Here is a 17,978-nt window from a genome sequence, read left to right as displayed (position 1 = left end):
AGGGCTGCACAGCAGGGTATGCTTAAATAGAGAACAGACATAGCGTTAATGCCTTTTTGGGGGTTAATGGTAGGTTTCCTGAGATTTTGTGGGCTCACTCTTTACTGATGAATTTAAAACAAGAGCAAGAATTAAAGCATTGGAAGGAAAAAAAAAAGTAGGGCCACTCAAGTTATGTGGGTCACTCAGGGCTTTCTCAAAGAGAGACTTCATGTGTGGGGCAGCCTGGCTGTGTTGTGTAGCTGGCAGTCTGTTTATTTGAGATGTCTTTGAAATGGAGATCTCAGCAATGAAAAGCTTAATGTCAGCACTTATACTACAGTCAGCTAACGTTGCCATTTATATTTTAACATTTATTCATTTTTGTACAATAAAGACTTGTGAAAATTTAAGGAAAGTTGCAAATATTCATTAGGCTTTTTTCTGAGAAAGCATCCCAACAACCTCAGTTAACCAGTAGATTCCTCTGTTTAATTCTTGGCTGACATCACAGGACCTCTCAATAGGTGTTACCAATAGATGGCAAGACATCACAAACAATCAAGAAATAGAAGCAATTACTGCTTTTTAGTGGGGTTTTTTTGGCATGAAAAAGTAAACTTTTCTTCATGGCATGATCAGATGACTGTCCATGTAACTGCTTCTGAATTCCTTGTGATCACCAGTGAGTCCACTGAAAAACAGAGTTTATTTAAATGGATCCTAGTCATTCCTACAGGGAAAAAGAAAAAAGCCAACACAATGTACTTCTGGCTCCTACTACCACAGAAAAGTCTGGTTGTGACTGTGCAGAACTTTTTTCTTGCTAAACATGTCATATGACACTCTTGTTTTTCATAATAAAAATTGTAAGCTGCAGAAAGCTTACTTGTTTGCTGAAGTCTTTTAATAAATATTTTACCAGCTTTGCCAGAGACAGATTTGTCATCTGGTGGACACAGTGTCTGCATCTTAAGGTGATTCGGCAACAGAAAAGGGGTAGTGTCAAAATTGAGGCCTGGCAGCTCCTGTCGCAGTTGTGCTTTTGTTTTGCTTTTAGGCATTCCAAATGCTGCTAGAGTTCTTGGAGCAAAATATTGCCAAGGTTTGGGAAACGCTTTTTTTTTTTTTTTTTTTAAAGATTTTATTTATTTATTCATGAGAGACACACAGAGAGAGGCAGACACATAGGCAGAGGGAGAAGCAGGCTCCATGCAGGGAGCCTGATGCAGGACTCGATCCCAGGACCCCAAGATCACGCCCTGAGCCAAACAAAGGCAGGTACTAAACCACTGAGCCACCCAGGGATCCCCTGGGAAATGCTTTCTTAAAGTATTATTATTACCCTGTAAGAGTGTGGATCTTCTCTCCAGTCTGGTGCTTTTGGATTAATATGCCAGCCAAATTTGTTTCATTACAAGTCTATTTATTAATATGCATAATAATTATTAAGCCTATGTTTTCTGGCACTTCACTACAAAAGATTTTGCTCCTTGAGGGATTGACCACCCACCCCACCCTGCCTTATCCTTTTTTTGTATACCTCACACTGTAGTCTCTGTATTAACTACTTGGTGGTAACATCATTACATAGTGAGCTAAATTGAATCAGTATTCATATATGTGTATGTGTATATATGTATGTATGATTAGTTTTACAGTCATAAACAAGAGTACATCTTTTATTAACCCCATAGATACATTCCTATTCAAAAGGGGAAATCAGAATGAATAGCAAATTTGAAGAGAGTCAGAACATTTTCCTGTCTGTGTAGACATTAAAATTTTAGATTTTTTCTTTCATAACTGATAAAACCAATACAGTAAGGAAAATTAACTTGGTATCCAGAGGTTGAAGAATAGGACAGACTACTGTCTTTATATATGTTGAAGGCGGTGGACTCTTTTATAAGGACATAGAAAGTTTTTTGTCCCTTCAAACCATTTACATTTGCAGTGGAGAAAATTCTAATTACCCATTTAATGTTCTTTTTCTATAAAAAGCCTACCTGAAACCAGCACAGTGTATATATGTCTTTTAATTACTTTGCCTTCTAAAGACTAAAGTACCAGAAACAAAACAAAGGAGCAAAGGGAAAAAATGGAGAGAGAGAGACAAACTAAGAAACAGACTCTTAATCTACAGAAAACAAACCAGAAGGGGGTTGGGAGGAAGGGAGGTCTAAACAGGTGATGGGGATTAAGGAGGGCACTTGTAATGAGCACCCTGGGATGTATGGAAGTGTTGAATCACTGTATTCCACACTTAAAACTAATATTACACTGTATTTTAACTCACTGGAATTCAAATAGTGTTTTTTTTAAAAAAGACTAAAGTGTCAGTGACTTAGTACAACTGTGGTAAAATGTTGAGAGTGTACAGATCCTTACTGTGAATAAATTTATCATGCCCTAGAAGGAGTATTGCCTTGTAAAATGTATTAGAAGCAAAGCTGTCCAATTTTATAGACCAAAATATAAAATTAAAACATCAGAGCATGAAGTGGAAATTTGTAACTTCCATAAGGACATTTGCTTTAGCACAGAATTAGTGAGAATTGTTCTGTAGCTTGCTACTGCCACCTACTGGTTCTCAATTCTTGTATTTCTAGCTACTGGTTTACTGTAATACATAGAAATAAAAGGAAATTAGGTCTGTTTATTGGAATCCTTAAAATATTCTTTGCTGAGAGCGAGACAGAATTTTTATGTGGTCCACGCAAGGTTTCCTTTGTAGTACACTTTTAGTGAACAAACTCTAAGTCTCTCTCCACTGTTAACAATGTGCTATTTATCTGTTTGAGTTTCTGATCAAACCTTTTTTCCCTTTGTCTTTTCCTAGTTTAATGGATCGAGAAGTTGCATTGCTTGCTGAAATGGACAAAGTGAAAGCTGAAGCAAGTAAGATTGATCTGTAGTTAAAGCTATCGCCAGTTAGTAGATATCTGCCTTCCAACCCTCATAACAAAAGCTCCATATAAATGCCAGCCACTATAAGAGTTTACTTATTTATTTATACAATCTTGAGCAGTTGTATTGCCCTGGCATTTGAATCCTGTCAAGTGAAACAACTTTGTAAGAACCTGTTTTTATAATATTTTTGAATTTTAGTACTTTGAATGTAAAGTCCACTGCATCATGGTATCTACCACCACAGCATCAACTTAGGGGAAGAAAGTATCCTTCCAGGTGCCTGGGTTTTGTTTTATTTTGTTTGTAGCTTTCAGTGATTGAACAAGTCCATTTGGTTTTTTTGTTTTTTTGTTTCTTTGTTTTTTTGTTTTTTACTTGGCAAAAAATGTTTGGCATAATCAGAAGAGACTTCCCAGGGTTACCCACACATTAGTGTAAACATTACTGTCATTACGTACCTCAGAACTTTCTTTGTTTTCTCGATTTGTAGAACAGTCTTCACTCAGTGTCTGTGATCGTCAGGTTGGGGAAGTCAATGATACAAGATTTTAGGATATCATGACTAGGGTTCCTTGAAAGCTTACTAAAAGATTCTGAAAGAGTAGAGTCTAACTTGGGTAATCTGTGAGGTTTTTGTAGCGAAAAACCAGATACCTGTTTTTTGTCATTTCTGTTAAAGGTTAGGTAAAAGATACACAGCTGTATGAAAAGAAGAGAATGTCAATTGCAGCTTCTACAAAGGCATTGATCTGGGGCTTTTCAGCAGCAGATTTTACCTTCATGAGTTGAATGCTAGATTTGTAATTAGGAGGGCTGTTTCTTTTAACCTGCTCTCAAACTGGTAAGAATGGAAATAGGTTGAGATGATGACTCACAATTAAATCATTTGTGTTTATGGTCATGGGTCAGAGGAGGCACTGAGCTGAGTTCAGTTTTGACCTGAAATGTCGAACAGGTACTCTACTGTTTTTCAGAGGTGATATTTCATTTAAATCGAGTGGTATATCCTGAAATGTCTAAATGTGACAATTTCACTCCATTCTTATACTTATGTGTTGTATTTTGAAGATGAAGTTTCAGATGAACTAGTAAAACGATATAATCCTTACATTTGAGAAGATGTTTTTTTAAAAAATAGAACTTTTATAGAAAATTCCAAGCGTACTTCAAATAGAAGGGCTAATATAATTAACTGCCATCATCCAGTTTCAACTAATTATGAATTCATGGTCAATCTTATTTTATCAAATTAAGACATACAGAGTGTTACTTAATTTCATCAATTGTATATCTGTATCTCCTTTCTCTCATGCTAAAAATCTTGGTTCTCAATGTCACTAAATGTAATTACTCCTTTACCAATACTATCAAGAAGGTGCTTCTTTTTCTTTTTTACACATAATCGTTTTATTAATTTATATGTTCATAGTACTTGACAGCTTAGAGTTTTTAAAACTCATTTATCTAGGATCTTCACATTAACCTTATGAGGTAATTAGATTTTCCTGTGTTTCATTCAATAAATGAAAAAACTAGTCCTTTGGAAAAACTGTGACTTGTCCAAAGTTATGTAATTGGGTCCTCTGATATGTATGGAGATCTTGACACATTTCCTCCATGTTGGGATCTATGATTTTGTCTTAGAATCCTAGAGTATGGTAGCTGAGAAGCAAGTAAATTTGACATAAATGGCAGATAGGTTTTATCTTGGGAGCCAGACCAAGTAGATCATTTGTAGCTATTGGACCTTGGTGTCAAGAAACTTTTGTAGGCACATTCCTCACTTATTGGTAAAGGGGATTAATCAGATTTGGGGAGGGGCAAAACCCATGGGTGGCATACACATGGCAGTCAGGTTAAGCAAAATTGCTGAAGACATTCAGCTCTTTGGAATACCTGATGTAGCTCTTGGAAAATTCTATTTATTTTCTAACATAAATTTGGCTAATTTCTAAGTAGGTTACAGGATTCTATGTATAACAGTTAGGAACTGAGTTTGCATGTAACAGAATGGCCTAAATAAACGAGAATTTATTTTTCTCCCATGAAATGAAAGGTCCAGAGGTAAGTGATTAGGGCCGGCAAGACATCCCCAAAATGACATGAGGAACCCAGGCTTCTTTGTTTTTGTACCCATCCATCCTCGGAGTGTGCTTATGGTCAAAAGATACTTCCTAAGGCTCCAGTTGAGGAGAGGCAAAATGTTACATGCTGGCTAAGACTCCTTTAAAGAGTTTTCCTGTAGGGATGCCTAGGTGGCTGAGCAGTTGAGCGTCTTCCTTCAGCTCAGAGCATGATCCCTGGGTCTGGGGATTGAGTCCCACATCAGGCTCCCTATGAGGAGCCTCCTTCTCCCTTTGCTTGTGTCTCTGCCTCTTTGTGTGTCTCTCATGAATGAATAAATAAATAAAATCTTTAAAACTAAATAAATAAATAGTTATCCTAGTAAACCTCACCCCGTGAGTTCTGCTTAGATCTCAGTGACCAAACCATATCACATGACTATCTTATCTGTAGCAAAGGCAGGAAATGTAGAGTTTTACCTAAGCAGATTGGTACCCAAAACATTGGACTTCCAGTAAGAGGAAGAGGAGAATGGATATGCAATTGGCTAACAGTCTTTGCTACAATCCACCCCTCAGCTACCCAACGTCCCTTTTAAAAAAGAAAAGAAAAGAAAACTGGGAACACACTCAACCTCCTCCTCAATGGCAGTACCTCCAAAGACTCATCTAGTTAATATATTCAGCTGAAAGTCCAGAACTGCTGGGTAATTTCAGATCTTTTGACAGGTCTGAACATGGCATGTTGTGGTCTGGGATCCCATATGTTAAAAGAAAAGCTAAATGCCCCCTTCTCCAATATTATACAGATAGAGAAAGAAGAGAATAATTATAGTAAAAATTCCCACCTGGGAAAGCAATGATCCAAACTTACTAGACAGGAATAGCAGAGTCTCTGCCCTTGGGTAGAGAAAGTTCCTTGGTTCATATGGCAGCTCCTGGTTCTGCTTCCTTGGAGGGTTTCTTTGGCTCCTGTCCTCTGTATCCCCTGGTTCTCTACTCTGAAAGATTTTTTTTTTTTTTCAAATTGTCTGTTGTCTTTGATGGCCATATCTGAGTTATATATCTGGGAGCATGCCTAAGAATATACTTCTTATATAAACAACCTAAATGTCCACCATTAGGAGACTTGGTAAATAATGATAGTATAGCCACATAGTAGAATACAGTGTGGCTGTTAGCAGTGAGGGAGATCCAGCGTATTAATAGGGAGTGAACTTTGAGATATGTTAAGTAAAAATAGCTAAGGTAAAGGAAAAGATCATGTATATGATATACTCCCATTCGTGAAAAGAGGGGAAAGGGACAGAGATTTGCTGTGTATGCATAGAATACATTTGGAAGGATACATAAGAAATTGTTAACATTGATTTTTCTACCGGGAAGGGAACTACAAAATCAGAGGTCGGAGGGGCGCTTTTACTTTTCATCTTACACCCATTTATTCTAGGTGAATTTTTTTTTACCATGGGTACATATTTTCTGTTTTAATTTATATGTTGCTTGATAAAAAAATTTTTTAACTGAGGAGAAAGAGAAATGACAAATGATTTATGAGTCTTTATGATTCATAAAAAGTGTTTACCATTTAACTGACTTCAGAGTCCCTCAAGAAAGTGGAAACGGGACCTTTGATATTTTCATTTTCTGGATGGGTGGGCAGCTAAGCCTTTGGCTGTCCAAATACATACTGTAAGGCCCATATTTCCAATTTTTCTTTATCCTGTTTAGCAGAATGTAAGAGTCATATTCTCTTTTTCTCCATAGTGGAAATTTTGCTCAGCCGACAAAAGAAAGCTGAACTTCTAAAGAAGATGACTGATGTGGCTGTTCGAATGTCAGAGGAGCAATTGGTTGAGCTCAGAGCTGATATCAAGGTAAAACTTCCTTCTCCTTTCTGCCTTGCTTCTTATCCTCGGGGACTAAAGCAGCAAATCTCCATAATTCATGGCCATGCCTAATTATTGAACTCAAAATCTTCTCCTCTCAAACCTGGACCTCTTCCGTGTTCCTTTTCTCTATAAGTGGTGCTGTCATCTATCCAGGTGTCCAACCTGGAAACCTTAGCAAATTTCTCCTTTCCCATATTAAATCTATCAGCAGATCCTGTCCATTTGACCTCCTGCTAAATCTCAGATCTGACCTTTTCTCCCCATCTCCATCACCACCATCATGGTCAAGCTACTATTATCTCGCTTGGACTTCCATCATAGCCTTTTAACTGATTCCACCCCCCACTTTGCCACTGCCCACCTTCCCCAGTCCTCCATATCTGTTCCTCACGCTACAGTCACTTGCTTCAAACATTTCATTGCTTTTAGGATAAAGACTATAATCCTTAACATGGCCTGTAGGGCTGTGCAGGGTCTGGTTCTGCCACCATCTCATTTCACACCATGCCCTCTCTGCCCCTTGTTCTCTATACTCTAGCCATCTTAGCTTCTCCTTTCCATAAACATATTCTGTTCCCTCCTGCTAGAAGGCTATTGCATATGCTTTTCAATCTGAACAAAACTCCCACTCCCAGCACACAGGGGACTTGTGACCTGCTCATCCTTCCTGACTTTCCTGTCTTATCCCCTACTTTGTGCTTTCATAGCATACTTATCATTTTGTGTTTATTTGACTGATCTGTCTTCCCAACTAGATTGTGAACTTTACAGTGGCAGGAACTAGCATAACTCCAGTATAGTGCCTTGGCACATAGTGGGTATTCAGTAAATACTTAAATGGTTTTTTGGTTGATTCTGATTTTATGAGAAAAGTGAGCAGTTTGAGATGTTGATTATATTGTAATCTGTTTATAAAGATGACCTAGGTTCAACACTCCTATATCTTAAATTCTTTATATAAAAGAACAATGTTTCTGAGACTAAGGGTAGAAGCCTGAAAGAGGTTGAGGTGTTCATGGGTAGCTGTGGACACTGGCATTCTAAATGATTGTTTATAACTTGTGAGCTGTGTGAACAAGAGGAGTTGTCTGTCCCTTCTCCTGAGTCCTTAACCTCTGTTCTTTCTAAACGCATGAGACTTACTGCCATCTTTAAGAGGAATGCTTGTCTCAGAGGTGATTTCACAGTCTTTGTAAAATAAAAGCAGGTGGAAAATCATCTAAGCCTTTTCAGGTATCCTTGTTACTGTTCTGACCCAGTCTTTAACTCCTTCCCCTTAGACTCTGTTGGGCTGAAATAGCAAAGTAATGCCAATATGAAATTACCGTTTCTGATTAACTAGAACTATATTACTAAAAATTACAGAACGTCGTTTCACATTGATGCTAGTCAGTCTCATTCAACTATCTGGGAGAAGCCGGAAACCCCTTTGGAATTAGACGAGAGTTCTGGCTCTCACAGGCTTCATCTGTTCTCCTTCCCACATGGTTAAAAAGCTGCTAGAAATATTTCTGCAGGCTGACTAAGGATCTGTTTCTCTCCACGTTTTCAGTGTACTGAAGTGGGTGCTGTGCAAGTTAAATGTCTTATTTCCAGATCATTTTATTTCCGTCATTCCTGTTATGTCTCTGGCTCAACAAACCCTAGAATTTGTTTCAGAATTACTCTGACTGATATTAATGTCTGAAGGCTTTATGTTAGAGTTTCATGTGCTTTCCTAAGCCAAAGTGTACTCTGAAGCTTTAGGACTTCAAGGCTCAGAGGGAATTTTGATGTCTCCTTTCCCATTTTACTGCTTGTAGATCCATCCCAGGGATTCTGATGCATTTGATTGTAACCCTTGAAAATCCAAAGTGGAATTAGATCACCTACTAGAGGACTGCCTGAGAGTTCAATTCTTGTAAATTATATCTAGGCCTTTTTAACTTTTCTTTTTCGCCTCCTTTTCATCTGGGAAAAAAAAATTATGTCAAGCTACGTTGGAGATTGTTTACTGAAAGACACCCCCAGAAGCGCTTTATTCTTGATATGTTTCTCGTCCCACAGTCTCTAGCTAGTTTTGACCCGAGGGGTTGGTTACTTCTCAGTACAGTCTGCTTAGAAGGATTAAATTATTTGCAGCACAAACCTTTCTCATTTGCAAGGTTGGCTTTTCACACGAATGATTTTCCACCTCAGGAAGTTGTCACCACTTCAAGGACTATAACAAATCCTACTTTATAAAGGGATGAAGCGGGTTTCCTAAGGAAGTCCCTATTAAAAAACACCAAGCCATCTATTTACATGGAATCATTATTGTAACTTATGAGCATTTTTGCTGCCTCTGGGCTTTGGTATAAAATGGAACAATATAGAGAGTAGCCAATAGTGGAAAGATGGCCCTCTACTATAAACTTTTTCTTCTATCTTTATAATTTATTTCTCTTGATTTATACCTAATGGACTTTGGCCATGATGTAGCATTTCATAAAGCTCCCCAATAGACTTCTCTTTGGGCCTTAAGGAAATGACTGAATTTTCGTCAGTCACCCAGCATAGGTAATATAATGGCCATTTTGCAAAATTTGAAGCAGTAAAAAAGAAGACAGTGGAAAACAATTCTGTTTCATCTCTCTATAGCAAGCTCTGGTTCCCATGTATCCTGCTTGTCTCACCTGGAGGCTCTTCTTTGTCCTTTCTCCAGCACTTTGTTAGTGAGCGTAAATATGATGAGGATCTGGGACGAGTAGCTCGGTTCACCTGCGATGTAGAGACTCTAAAGAAGGACATTGAGTCATTTGGACAAGGTGAGATGGAGAGGGATTCTGGGTGCTAAAGGTGGTAATGAGAAGACCACCCATCAGAGACCAAAGTTGTGGCTTCTCCACGGATTCGTCTTTAATGACTCTTGTGTTTTTGTTTGTTTGCTTGTTTTTGTGAAAAGTAATTCTGAGATACTTTAGTCACTGGATGCAAATTCTTTGAGCTCAGAAGATGGGTGTTTTCCAGCTCCCTAAATTTGCAATGTTCTGAGGCTCTGGAGTCAGACCAAGTTTGAATCGTTGCCTTTATATTAACCTCTGGAACTTCATTTCACTCCTCTCCCAACTGGAGAGATAATGATATCTGCCTGGCCTGGCACAGAGTAGGTGTGCCAGGTGTGCTCCCCCTCCCCTGGCTTTAAGGGGAGGGGGAGCCGTCCCCTAAGGTGAGAGCTTATAGGGATGCACCAGTTAAACCCTGAGCCCAGCTCCTTTGTTCTTTCTGTGTCAGTATAAAAGTGAAGTTGGACCTAGAGCAGTGATTGTGAATTCAACATCAGTCCAGGCTTAAAATCAAGAAAAATATGTAAGAGGCTGTTTTAAGTCATTGAATTCTGACAAAGTTTGAAGTGAAAATATTCATATTTTTCAGATACATTGGTATTTTGAATTTGGGATTATTTTTGCAGAAAAAACCTTGAGAAGATACATGTTATAAAGACTAGTTCTGTTCATATTTAACTAATCTTGGTTATTTATATCTTGTATCATACAAATTTTTTTAAAAAAAGCATTTAGCTTTTTATTTACCTCTTTCTTTCTTTGTCAAGTCAGTACTTCAAAATGTTCCTGCATAGGAAACTGAACATATGGCCCATACTATTGTTCCTAGGCTTAGTCAGCTGCTGGAGCTGTAGCCAGGAGTTTAGTAGGAAATGCTGAGGAGTCATTAGTTGGTGGGGGAACGGTTTCTCCGATCTCACACTGTTCTCCTGTCTCTGAGCAGTTCCCTTACAAAGCAGTGGGGATTCACTAACTGGAATTTAAATAAAAACTTGAAGAAAAAAAAAAAAAGCAAAGAAGTGGGGGTTTGGAAGGAGTGGAAGAAGAAAGCAGAGATTTTGCTTCCTGTTACCCATTTTATAAGCTTATCTTTACAACTACTCAAGCAGACAGTTCTTTGTCTTAAATTGCTTATTGTGAAATGGAGAAATAGGAAAAACCTTACCCATTATGCTCTTCCATCATATGACAACATACTTCTCGTGTTTTTGTTCAGTGTCCCATCCAAAGAACAGCTACTCAACCAGATCTCGATGTAGCTCAGTTACATCTGTGTCCTTGAGTAGCCCATGTGATGCCTCTGCTGCTTCCTCTTCCACCTGTGCCTCTGCAACCAGCCTTACAAGTGCTAACAAGAAAAACTCGGCACCAGGAGAGACGCCTGCAGCCATAGCAAACCCCAGTGGCCGGCCCTACCAGCCTCATCGAGAGGTAACCCAGGTTCCACAGTAAGCCAGTTATGGAGGAAAGTAACCGGATCATTACAGTCTAAATGCTGACAGCTCAGTACATTACCTTCCTCTCTCGATGCCCGTTCCACACCTATTTTGAATCTCTCCAGGCCCAGTTAGTTCCAGAGAAAGCATTTGGCACATTTGTTCCAAACCACCAGCTAGCTAGATTTCCTGTTGCCAAGACTGCTGACTTTCTGATGTTGGCGGCGATCCTAGCTATTGTAGGTAGTATTGCCTGGTAATTAGTCACACAGGGAGTCATGCACCCATCTCGAGGTAGAGGAGCACCACAGTGGCAGGTTCACCAGAGTGCATCTGAAGCAGCAACTCTATAGAAGCACAGTGTGGAATATATCAGGGAGGGAGAGTGTGAACCTGGTGGTGTTGGAGAACAAACACCAGAAAGTTGAAGCATAATCCGTAGTTTCTTTTCTTGGCTTGAAGAAGATACACAAGATCAATTCAAAGCAGCGCTGTGCAGAACTGGTATTACATTGAAAGTAGAGGACAAAAATAACACCCCATGCCAGCAGCTTTCTGGTTTGTAATGTGAAAGATGTCCTGAATGTCAGAGCAGCATGATTTCATCTATGGTTCAATGATGTATAGCAAAACAGATTACAATGATGTCTATTTTATTATTCCAGATGTTCATTGTCTTTACCAAGGGCTTGTGATCTGCAGAGTTCAGACATGTGATAAGATACTTGCCCAGCTAAAGAAAAGTGAACGCCAGGTGGAGAGCCTAGGGGTGAAAGGTGGGGCAAAAGTAGGGAAGGATTTATTAATTCTGGTGCCATGGCTAGGTTGGATTGGCTGACAGAATTTTGGGAGTCTTAGCGATAGCTGAGTCCCGAGCATGGGATACCACAATTTAGGCTTTTGGAATACTCCTGTAAGCTGAACTGGAACAGACAGGGTGCCATAATGCCAGAGTGCTTTGAACATTGTATTCTTCTTTCCTCAGGTATTGCCAGGGAACAGACGAGGAGGACAAGGCTACAGGCCACAAGGCCAAAAGTCCAATGACCCGATGAACCAAGGGCGACATGACAGTGTGGGCCGTTACAGAAATAGCTCATGGTATTCATCTGGTTCCAGGTATCAGAGCGCTCCAACCCAGGCATCAGGAAACATTAGTGAGCGGGGCCAGGCCCACTCTGCAGGGACCAATGGAACTGGAGCCAGCATGGAGCCCAGCCCACCCAAGCCCTCATTCAAAAAGGGGCTCCCCCAGCGCAAACCTAGGACCTCTCAGCTTGGGGCTGTGAACTCTTGAGGGCAGTTCCAGTTGGCCTCCCTCCTCTATCCCACACAATTCAACTTGGTAACTGGACTTCTTAGGAAACTTATAGTTAGATGTAATAACAAAAAGAAGTTTACGCATATCACTTTTTATGCCATTCTAAATATTTTTGGTTTCTTCTCTCCTCATTTTCTCTTTTACTGTTTTTGGAGGGAAAGGTGTTTATTCCCTTGACCTTTCCCAATGTTATGGATTGATTCTGATGGGTCATTTCCACCAGGAATCACGGGCAACTGATGCCAGGTTTCCCGAGGGTCATCAGTGCCGTTCTGGGTGCACCTTTCAGTTGCCGGAAGAGGCCTTCCTCAGCCCCTCCCTCTGTACAGGCTCTCAGGGGGAGGTGGGTCAGGGCTGGGCCAGCTGCCTTGCCAGCCAAAGCAGAAGCCACACATCCCAGTCGGTGCCCTCTACACGACAGTGTAACCAGGAAGCGCAGCGAGGGGCTTGTGTACTGTACTGAATTAGCCCGAGAAGGGAAAATTCAGTTGGTGAAAAGGAAAGAACACTAGAAACTGAGAATCTGCCTCTGCTCCCAGAATGTGCTTGAGATTGACACTCAGATCAGGGTTTCAGTCTCCTGCTTGGCACCGTAGCTTCACCTGCAGTCTCTTCAGAATGCCCACAGCCTCGTTTCCTGTCACCTTAGACTGCAGACCAGTCTAGGGAAGTCTACGGGAAAGTAGCATTTAATTAAAGGAAAAAAAAAAAAGTATTTCTTTGTTTCAATGTTTGAAGATTTTTGTTGTTATTGTTTCCCCTTGTTCCTGAATCCTATTCTGATCCTCAACCACATTTATAGCAATATAATTAGTGTTGATCTAAGGTGTTACCCATCAAAAAATGGCCACGGCCTTTATAGTTGAATAAATAAAAACAACTGTGTAAATGTTCCCATCTCTGTTTCACAGCAGCAAATGCCTCCGTTTCATTATCTGGTTTTCTTTGGGCCTCGTGGGGTAGAGGTATCTTGGGCAGCTTGTTTGGGGGGTTAAATTAAGGTGGCTGCTTCCTGAGTCATTTGTCCACCGCTTAGCTTTGGAACCAGATGAAAATGTGAAGGCCAGCATGAGCAAATGCAGCTGTTGTTGCGGGACAGGATTCATAGTATAGGGAACAGTGACTTTCCAAGGGAGGCATGCCAGTTTTGAAAAACCACCGTTGCCAATGGCTCTCCTGGGCTACCCTCTCTCCTCTGCTGCCTGCCCCTTGACAGGAGTAGTGAATGTAACGGTATAATTGAGCTACTGCATGTTAGCAGGTGGCACTGGGGCCAGACCCCTCCACCCCACACCGCCCCCAGCATCCATGACTGAGTAACAGCTGAGCTTTTTCCTTCTCCAGCATTTGTCCTCTGGAGTCTGAAGTCCAGGCTGTAAGCGGCAGTGGTGCAGAACTTCGCTGCCTCAGGGCTTCCCTTGGCTCTTCAGCTGCAGCTGAGCTAGCTGCTGCCCGGGTTCAGGTTGGGTGAACAGATTGAGAGAGAGAAAGAGAGAGAGAGGAGAGAGAGTGTGTGTGTGTATGTGTGTCTCGGTTAAAAAAAAAAAAAAAAGTAGTCAAGGAATACTGGGAAGCCATTTTCTAAAGGGCTGATCACCTTATTTTGGGGAATTTGTCCAGCAACACCCATCAGCCCACTGAGTGTCAGTGAAAAGCCCTGCCTTTCTGATTAATTGCTTCCCTGTAGTTTATAGAAAAATCCAGAGATTGAAGTAACCTTGAAGGATTGTAAGGTCTATCCCTGTAACCAGGTGAGATTGTATTTAACCTCCTAGGTGGACGGGAGGCCACATGTTTATCAAAACCACCTTGAAGAGAGGTGCCTGGCTGGCTCAGTCTGTGGAGTGTGTGACTCTTGATCTCAGGGTCATGAGTTCCAGCCCCACAGTGGGGGGGAAGATTAGTTAAGGGAAAAAAAAAAAAAAACCCACCTTGATGTTGAAATTAAAATCTCATTATAGAGAAATATTTGAGGATTTTTTGTATGATCATAAAATGTCATACCAAAATTACACCTTATTTTTACATTTTGGTTTTAATTACAAATTAACATTTTTTTCTAAAGATTTTATTTATTCATTCATGAGTCATAGAGAGAGAAAGAGGCAGAGACACAGGCAGAGGGAGAAACAGGCTCCATGCAGGGAGCCCAATGTGGGACCCGATCCCGGGTCTCCCAAGACCAGGCCCTGGGCCAAAGGCGGCGCTAAACAGCTGAGCCACCTGGGCTGCCCCAAAATTATCATTTAAAATAGCAAATAATAAAAAATAAATAAATTAATTAATTAAAATAAAATAAAATAAAATAGCAAATGCAGAAATGTAAAAGAAAAAAGTTAAAGTGAGGCGCCTGGTGGCTCAGTTATGAAGCATCTGCCTTCCACTCAGGTCATGATCTCAGGGTCCTGGAATCAAATCCCACGTGGGGCTCCCTGCTCAGCAGAGTCTGCTGCTCCCTCCCTCTGTGTGTTCTTGCATTTTCCCTCTAGCTCTCACTCTCTCTCAAATAAAATCTTTAAAAAGTGGGCACCTGGTTGGCTCAGTGGTTGAGCGTCTCCCTTTGGCCCAGGGCGTGATCCCAGGGTCCTGTGATCTAGTCCCACATCAGGCTCCCCACAGGGATCTGCTTCTCCCTCTGCCTATGTCTCTGCCTCTGTGTGTGTGTGTGTCTCTCATAAATACATAAATAAAATCTTTTTTTTTAATCTTTAAAAAAAAGTTAAAGTTTTCTACCCTCCCATTCTATTCCTCAGAGTAATTACTTAGTAATTTGGCATTTATCCTTATAGATCTTTTTCAGAGCATATACGTGCACATACCCATGGATACATAGGCTTTTAATTTTTTTTTTTTTTATAAAACAAGGATACAAGGGATCCCTGGGTGGCGCAGCGGTTTGGCGCCTGCCTTTGGCCCAGGGCGTGATCCTGGAGACCTGGGATCGAATCCCGCGTCACGCTCCTGGTGCATGGAGCCTTTTTCTCCCTCTGCCTATGTCTCTGCCTCTCTCTCTCTGTGTGACTATCATAAATAAATAAAAATAAAAATAAAAAAACAAGGATACAATATGCATTTGATAATTCTCTTTAAAAACAATATATCTAAGCCATAATTCCTTTAGGATTTTGTGTTGTAGATGTTCTCCTAAATTTGTCAGTTGGACTTTTTTCAGTGAAGAGAAGTTAGACTTAAGTTTGAACCGTACAGCCCATTTCTTTCTTTTTTTTTTTTTTAATTTTTTTGTACAGCCCATTTCTTGCTCCCTGTAATAGCTCTGAGCTTCCCAAGAGAAGGGGGCTCCGCCTGCTGTGTGTTCCGAGACGACCTGCCTAATGGTCATTTTCCTTCCTTTCTGCTTTGCTTAGGGATCAGTGTCTTGCCCTTTCCCAGCCTAGGGATAGGACCGAAACTTCAGGTGGTTTAGTTCTGTCAGTTATATGCCACTTGAGAGAGAAAATTTAAATTAGCCTGGCTTCATTACAAACACCAAATACTTCCTAAGCCCCTTAATGATGGCAATTTAAAAATTCACTTTTTAAAAAAAGTTTTTTTTTTTTAAGGTACAAAAGGATACACGATGGGAAATAAAAAATCCTCCCCTACCTTGTCCCACTCCTCAGAAGAAATCACTGATAAATTTCTTATATATCTTTCCACAAATTTTTTAAATCCAAACACGCAAATATATATTTTTCTCTTTTACATAAATGGGAATCCTACTATGCCTACTCCTCTATAACTTGCTTTTTTCACTTCTTTTATAGCTAGTATTTAAGAAAAATCAATATAGATAAATGGTAAACAATAACAACAACTAAACAGTTTAAAAGAATATGTGGAGAAAAATAAGCCTCCACCCCACTATGGACTATTTGTCCCTTCCCCAGAGGCAGCCACTAAGTTTCTCGTATACCCCTCCGGAGATTTTCTATACTAGCACGCATACATCATAAGAATGTCCACAACTTCTGGGTACCTGGGTAGCTAAGTTGGTAGGGCCTACTCCAACTCTTGGTTTCTGTTCAGGTCATGATCTCATGGGTCCTGGGATCAGACTGTGTCAGCCTCCTCGCTCAGTGGGGAGTCTGCTTGGAGATTCTCTCCCTCTGTGCCTCCTCCCCTCAACCCCCCTCAAATAAATAAATCTTAAAAAAAAAAAAAGTATACAACTTAGATCTCTTTCCATGTCAGTATTCATAAATATACTTTGTTCCTGCATGATATCCCATTGTACAAACTTATAATTAGTTTAACCCATCCCTAATGATGATTTTGGTTTTTTGTTATTACAAGTATTGCTGAAATGTACATCTTATAATACAAATACAATTTTTTACTTGTGAGGGTATGTCTTCAGGGTAGATTCCTAGGATGGAATTGCTGGGCCATATAGTTATTCAAAGAGTCCTCTTAAAGATGCATGGATTTACACTCTCACCAACGTTTGGCAGTGCTTTGTACAGTTGCTAACCTAGAAGCTGAGGAGAGGTAAAGATAAGTAAACCGCAGCTCTTCAAGGGGCGGCTAAACTAGTTGGGGGAATGCCTGGGTGGCTTAGCGGTTGAGCATCTGCCTTGGGCTCAGGGAGTGATCCCAGGATCCTGGATCAAGTCCCACATAGGGCTCCCTGCAGGAAGCCTGCTTCTCCCTCTGCCCGTGTCTTTCTCTCATGAATAAATAAATAAAATCTTCTAAAAAAATTAATAAACTAGTTGGGAGCTGACACATGCAATAAAGCAACAAGAACTAGTAGTGTTGCATGAAGGAGCCCGCCTGTCTGGTGTGAGCACAGTGGAGGAAGCACTACACTTAGGGCTGGGTCCTCTGCTTACAGTACGACTATACCAAGGAACGGTCAGGCCTTCATTCCATGGCTTATGTGTAGGGTGACCTCATGTTGCAGAATCCCAAACCAGAGTACAGTCATCTGAGTATGAATGTATGTATAGGGAAAAGCAGGATAAACTATTTTAGGTTGGGAGTGACCTGGAGAAGCCAGCCAGCGTGTATGATTAGGTCTGTGAACTAACCTATACTTGTGGAGATCAGTGGAGGATTTGTCTGGCCCGATTTATAGGGTTCATCCCACCTTGTCCGACGTGATGGCGGTTATATCCATAAGGCAGCACACGTGGAAGAAAAAGCTGTTCAAATCAGTACATATTTGGAGGTCACCAACCAAGAAGCTGTTTTGTCGCTGTTCTGGCCAGTTCCTAGTGCCAGCCCCAACATAACTTCAGTCAGGCTGGACTTGTGCTTGCATTAGCCACCTGAGCACATTCTTCCCCTCAAACATCGAGGCACCGACTGCGTGCTGGGCACTATGCTGAGTTCCGAGGCAAAGATAAATGGTTCCAGCTCTGTCCTCAGCCACTTTCTTTAAAGAAGGAGTGCATGGTGGCTACGAGTGTGGGAGAGTGGAAAGGCTCCAGACTTTTGAGACAATACTTGATTTTTTTTTTAAGATTTTATTTATTCATGAGAGAGAGAGGCAGAGACACAGGCAGAGGGAGAAGCAGGCTCCATGCTGAGAGCCCAAGGTGGGACTCGATCCTCGGTCTCCAGGATCA

The 17,978-nt window shown here is 40.7% G+C and overlaps 1 protein-coding gene across 1 annotated transcript in view; it reads left to right on the top strand.

The window, feature by feature from the left end:
• Window positions 1–13,305, top strand: part of SPATS2 (spermatogenesis associated serine rich 2) — a 67,193-nt gene extending 53,888 nt beyond the window's left edge. Inside the window, exons 8-12 of the mRNA XM_025477524.3 lie at window positions 2,822–2,880; window positions 6,723–6,832; window positions 9,531–9,633; window positions 10,868–11,082; window positions 12,073–13,305. Coding sequence (XP_025333309.1) covers window positions 2,822–2,880; window positions 6,723–6,832; window positions 9,531–9,633; window positions 10,868–11,082; window positions 12,073–12,384 — 799 coding nt within the window. The 3' untranslated portion in view covers window positions 12,385–13,305. The remainder of the gene's footprint in view (window positions 1–2,821; window positions 2,881–6,722; window positions 6,833–9,530; window positions 9,634–10,867; window positions 11,083–12,072) is intronic.
• Window positions 13,306–17,978: the final 4,673 nt, after the last annotated feature.

Source organism: Canis lupus, chromosome 27 (genome assembly GCF_003254725.2).
Source record: "Canis lupus dingo isolate Sandy chromosome 27, ASM325472v2, whole genome shotgun sequence".
Classification (NCBI taxonomy): domain Eukaryota; kingdom Metazoa; phylum Chordata; class Mammalia; order Carnivora; family Canidae; genus Canis; species Canis lupus.
This window is presented reverse-complemented; position numbering and strand designations above follow the sequence as displayed.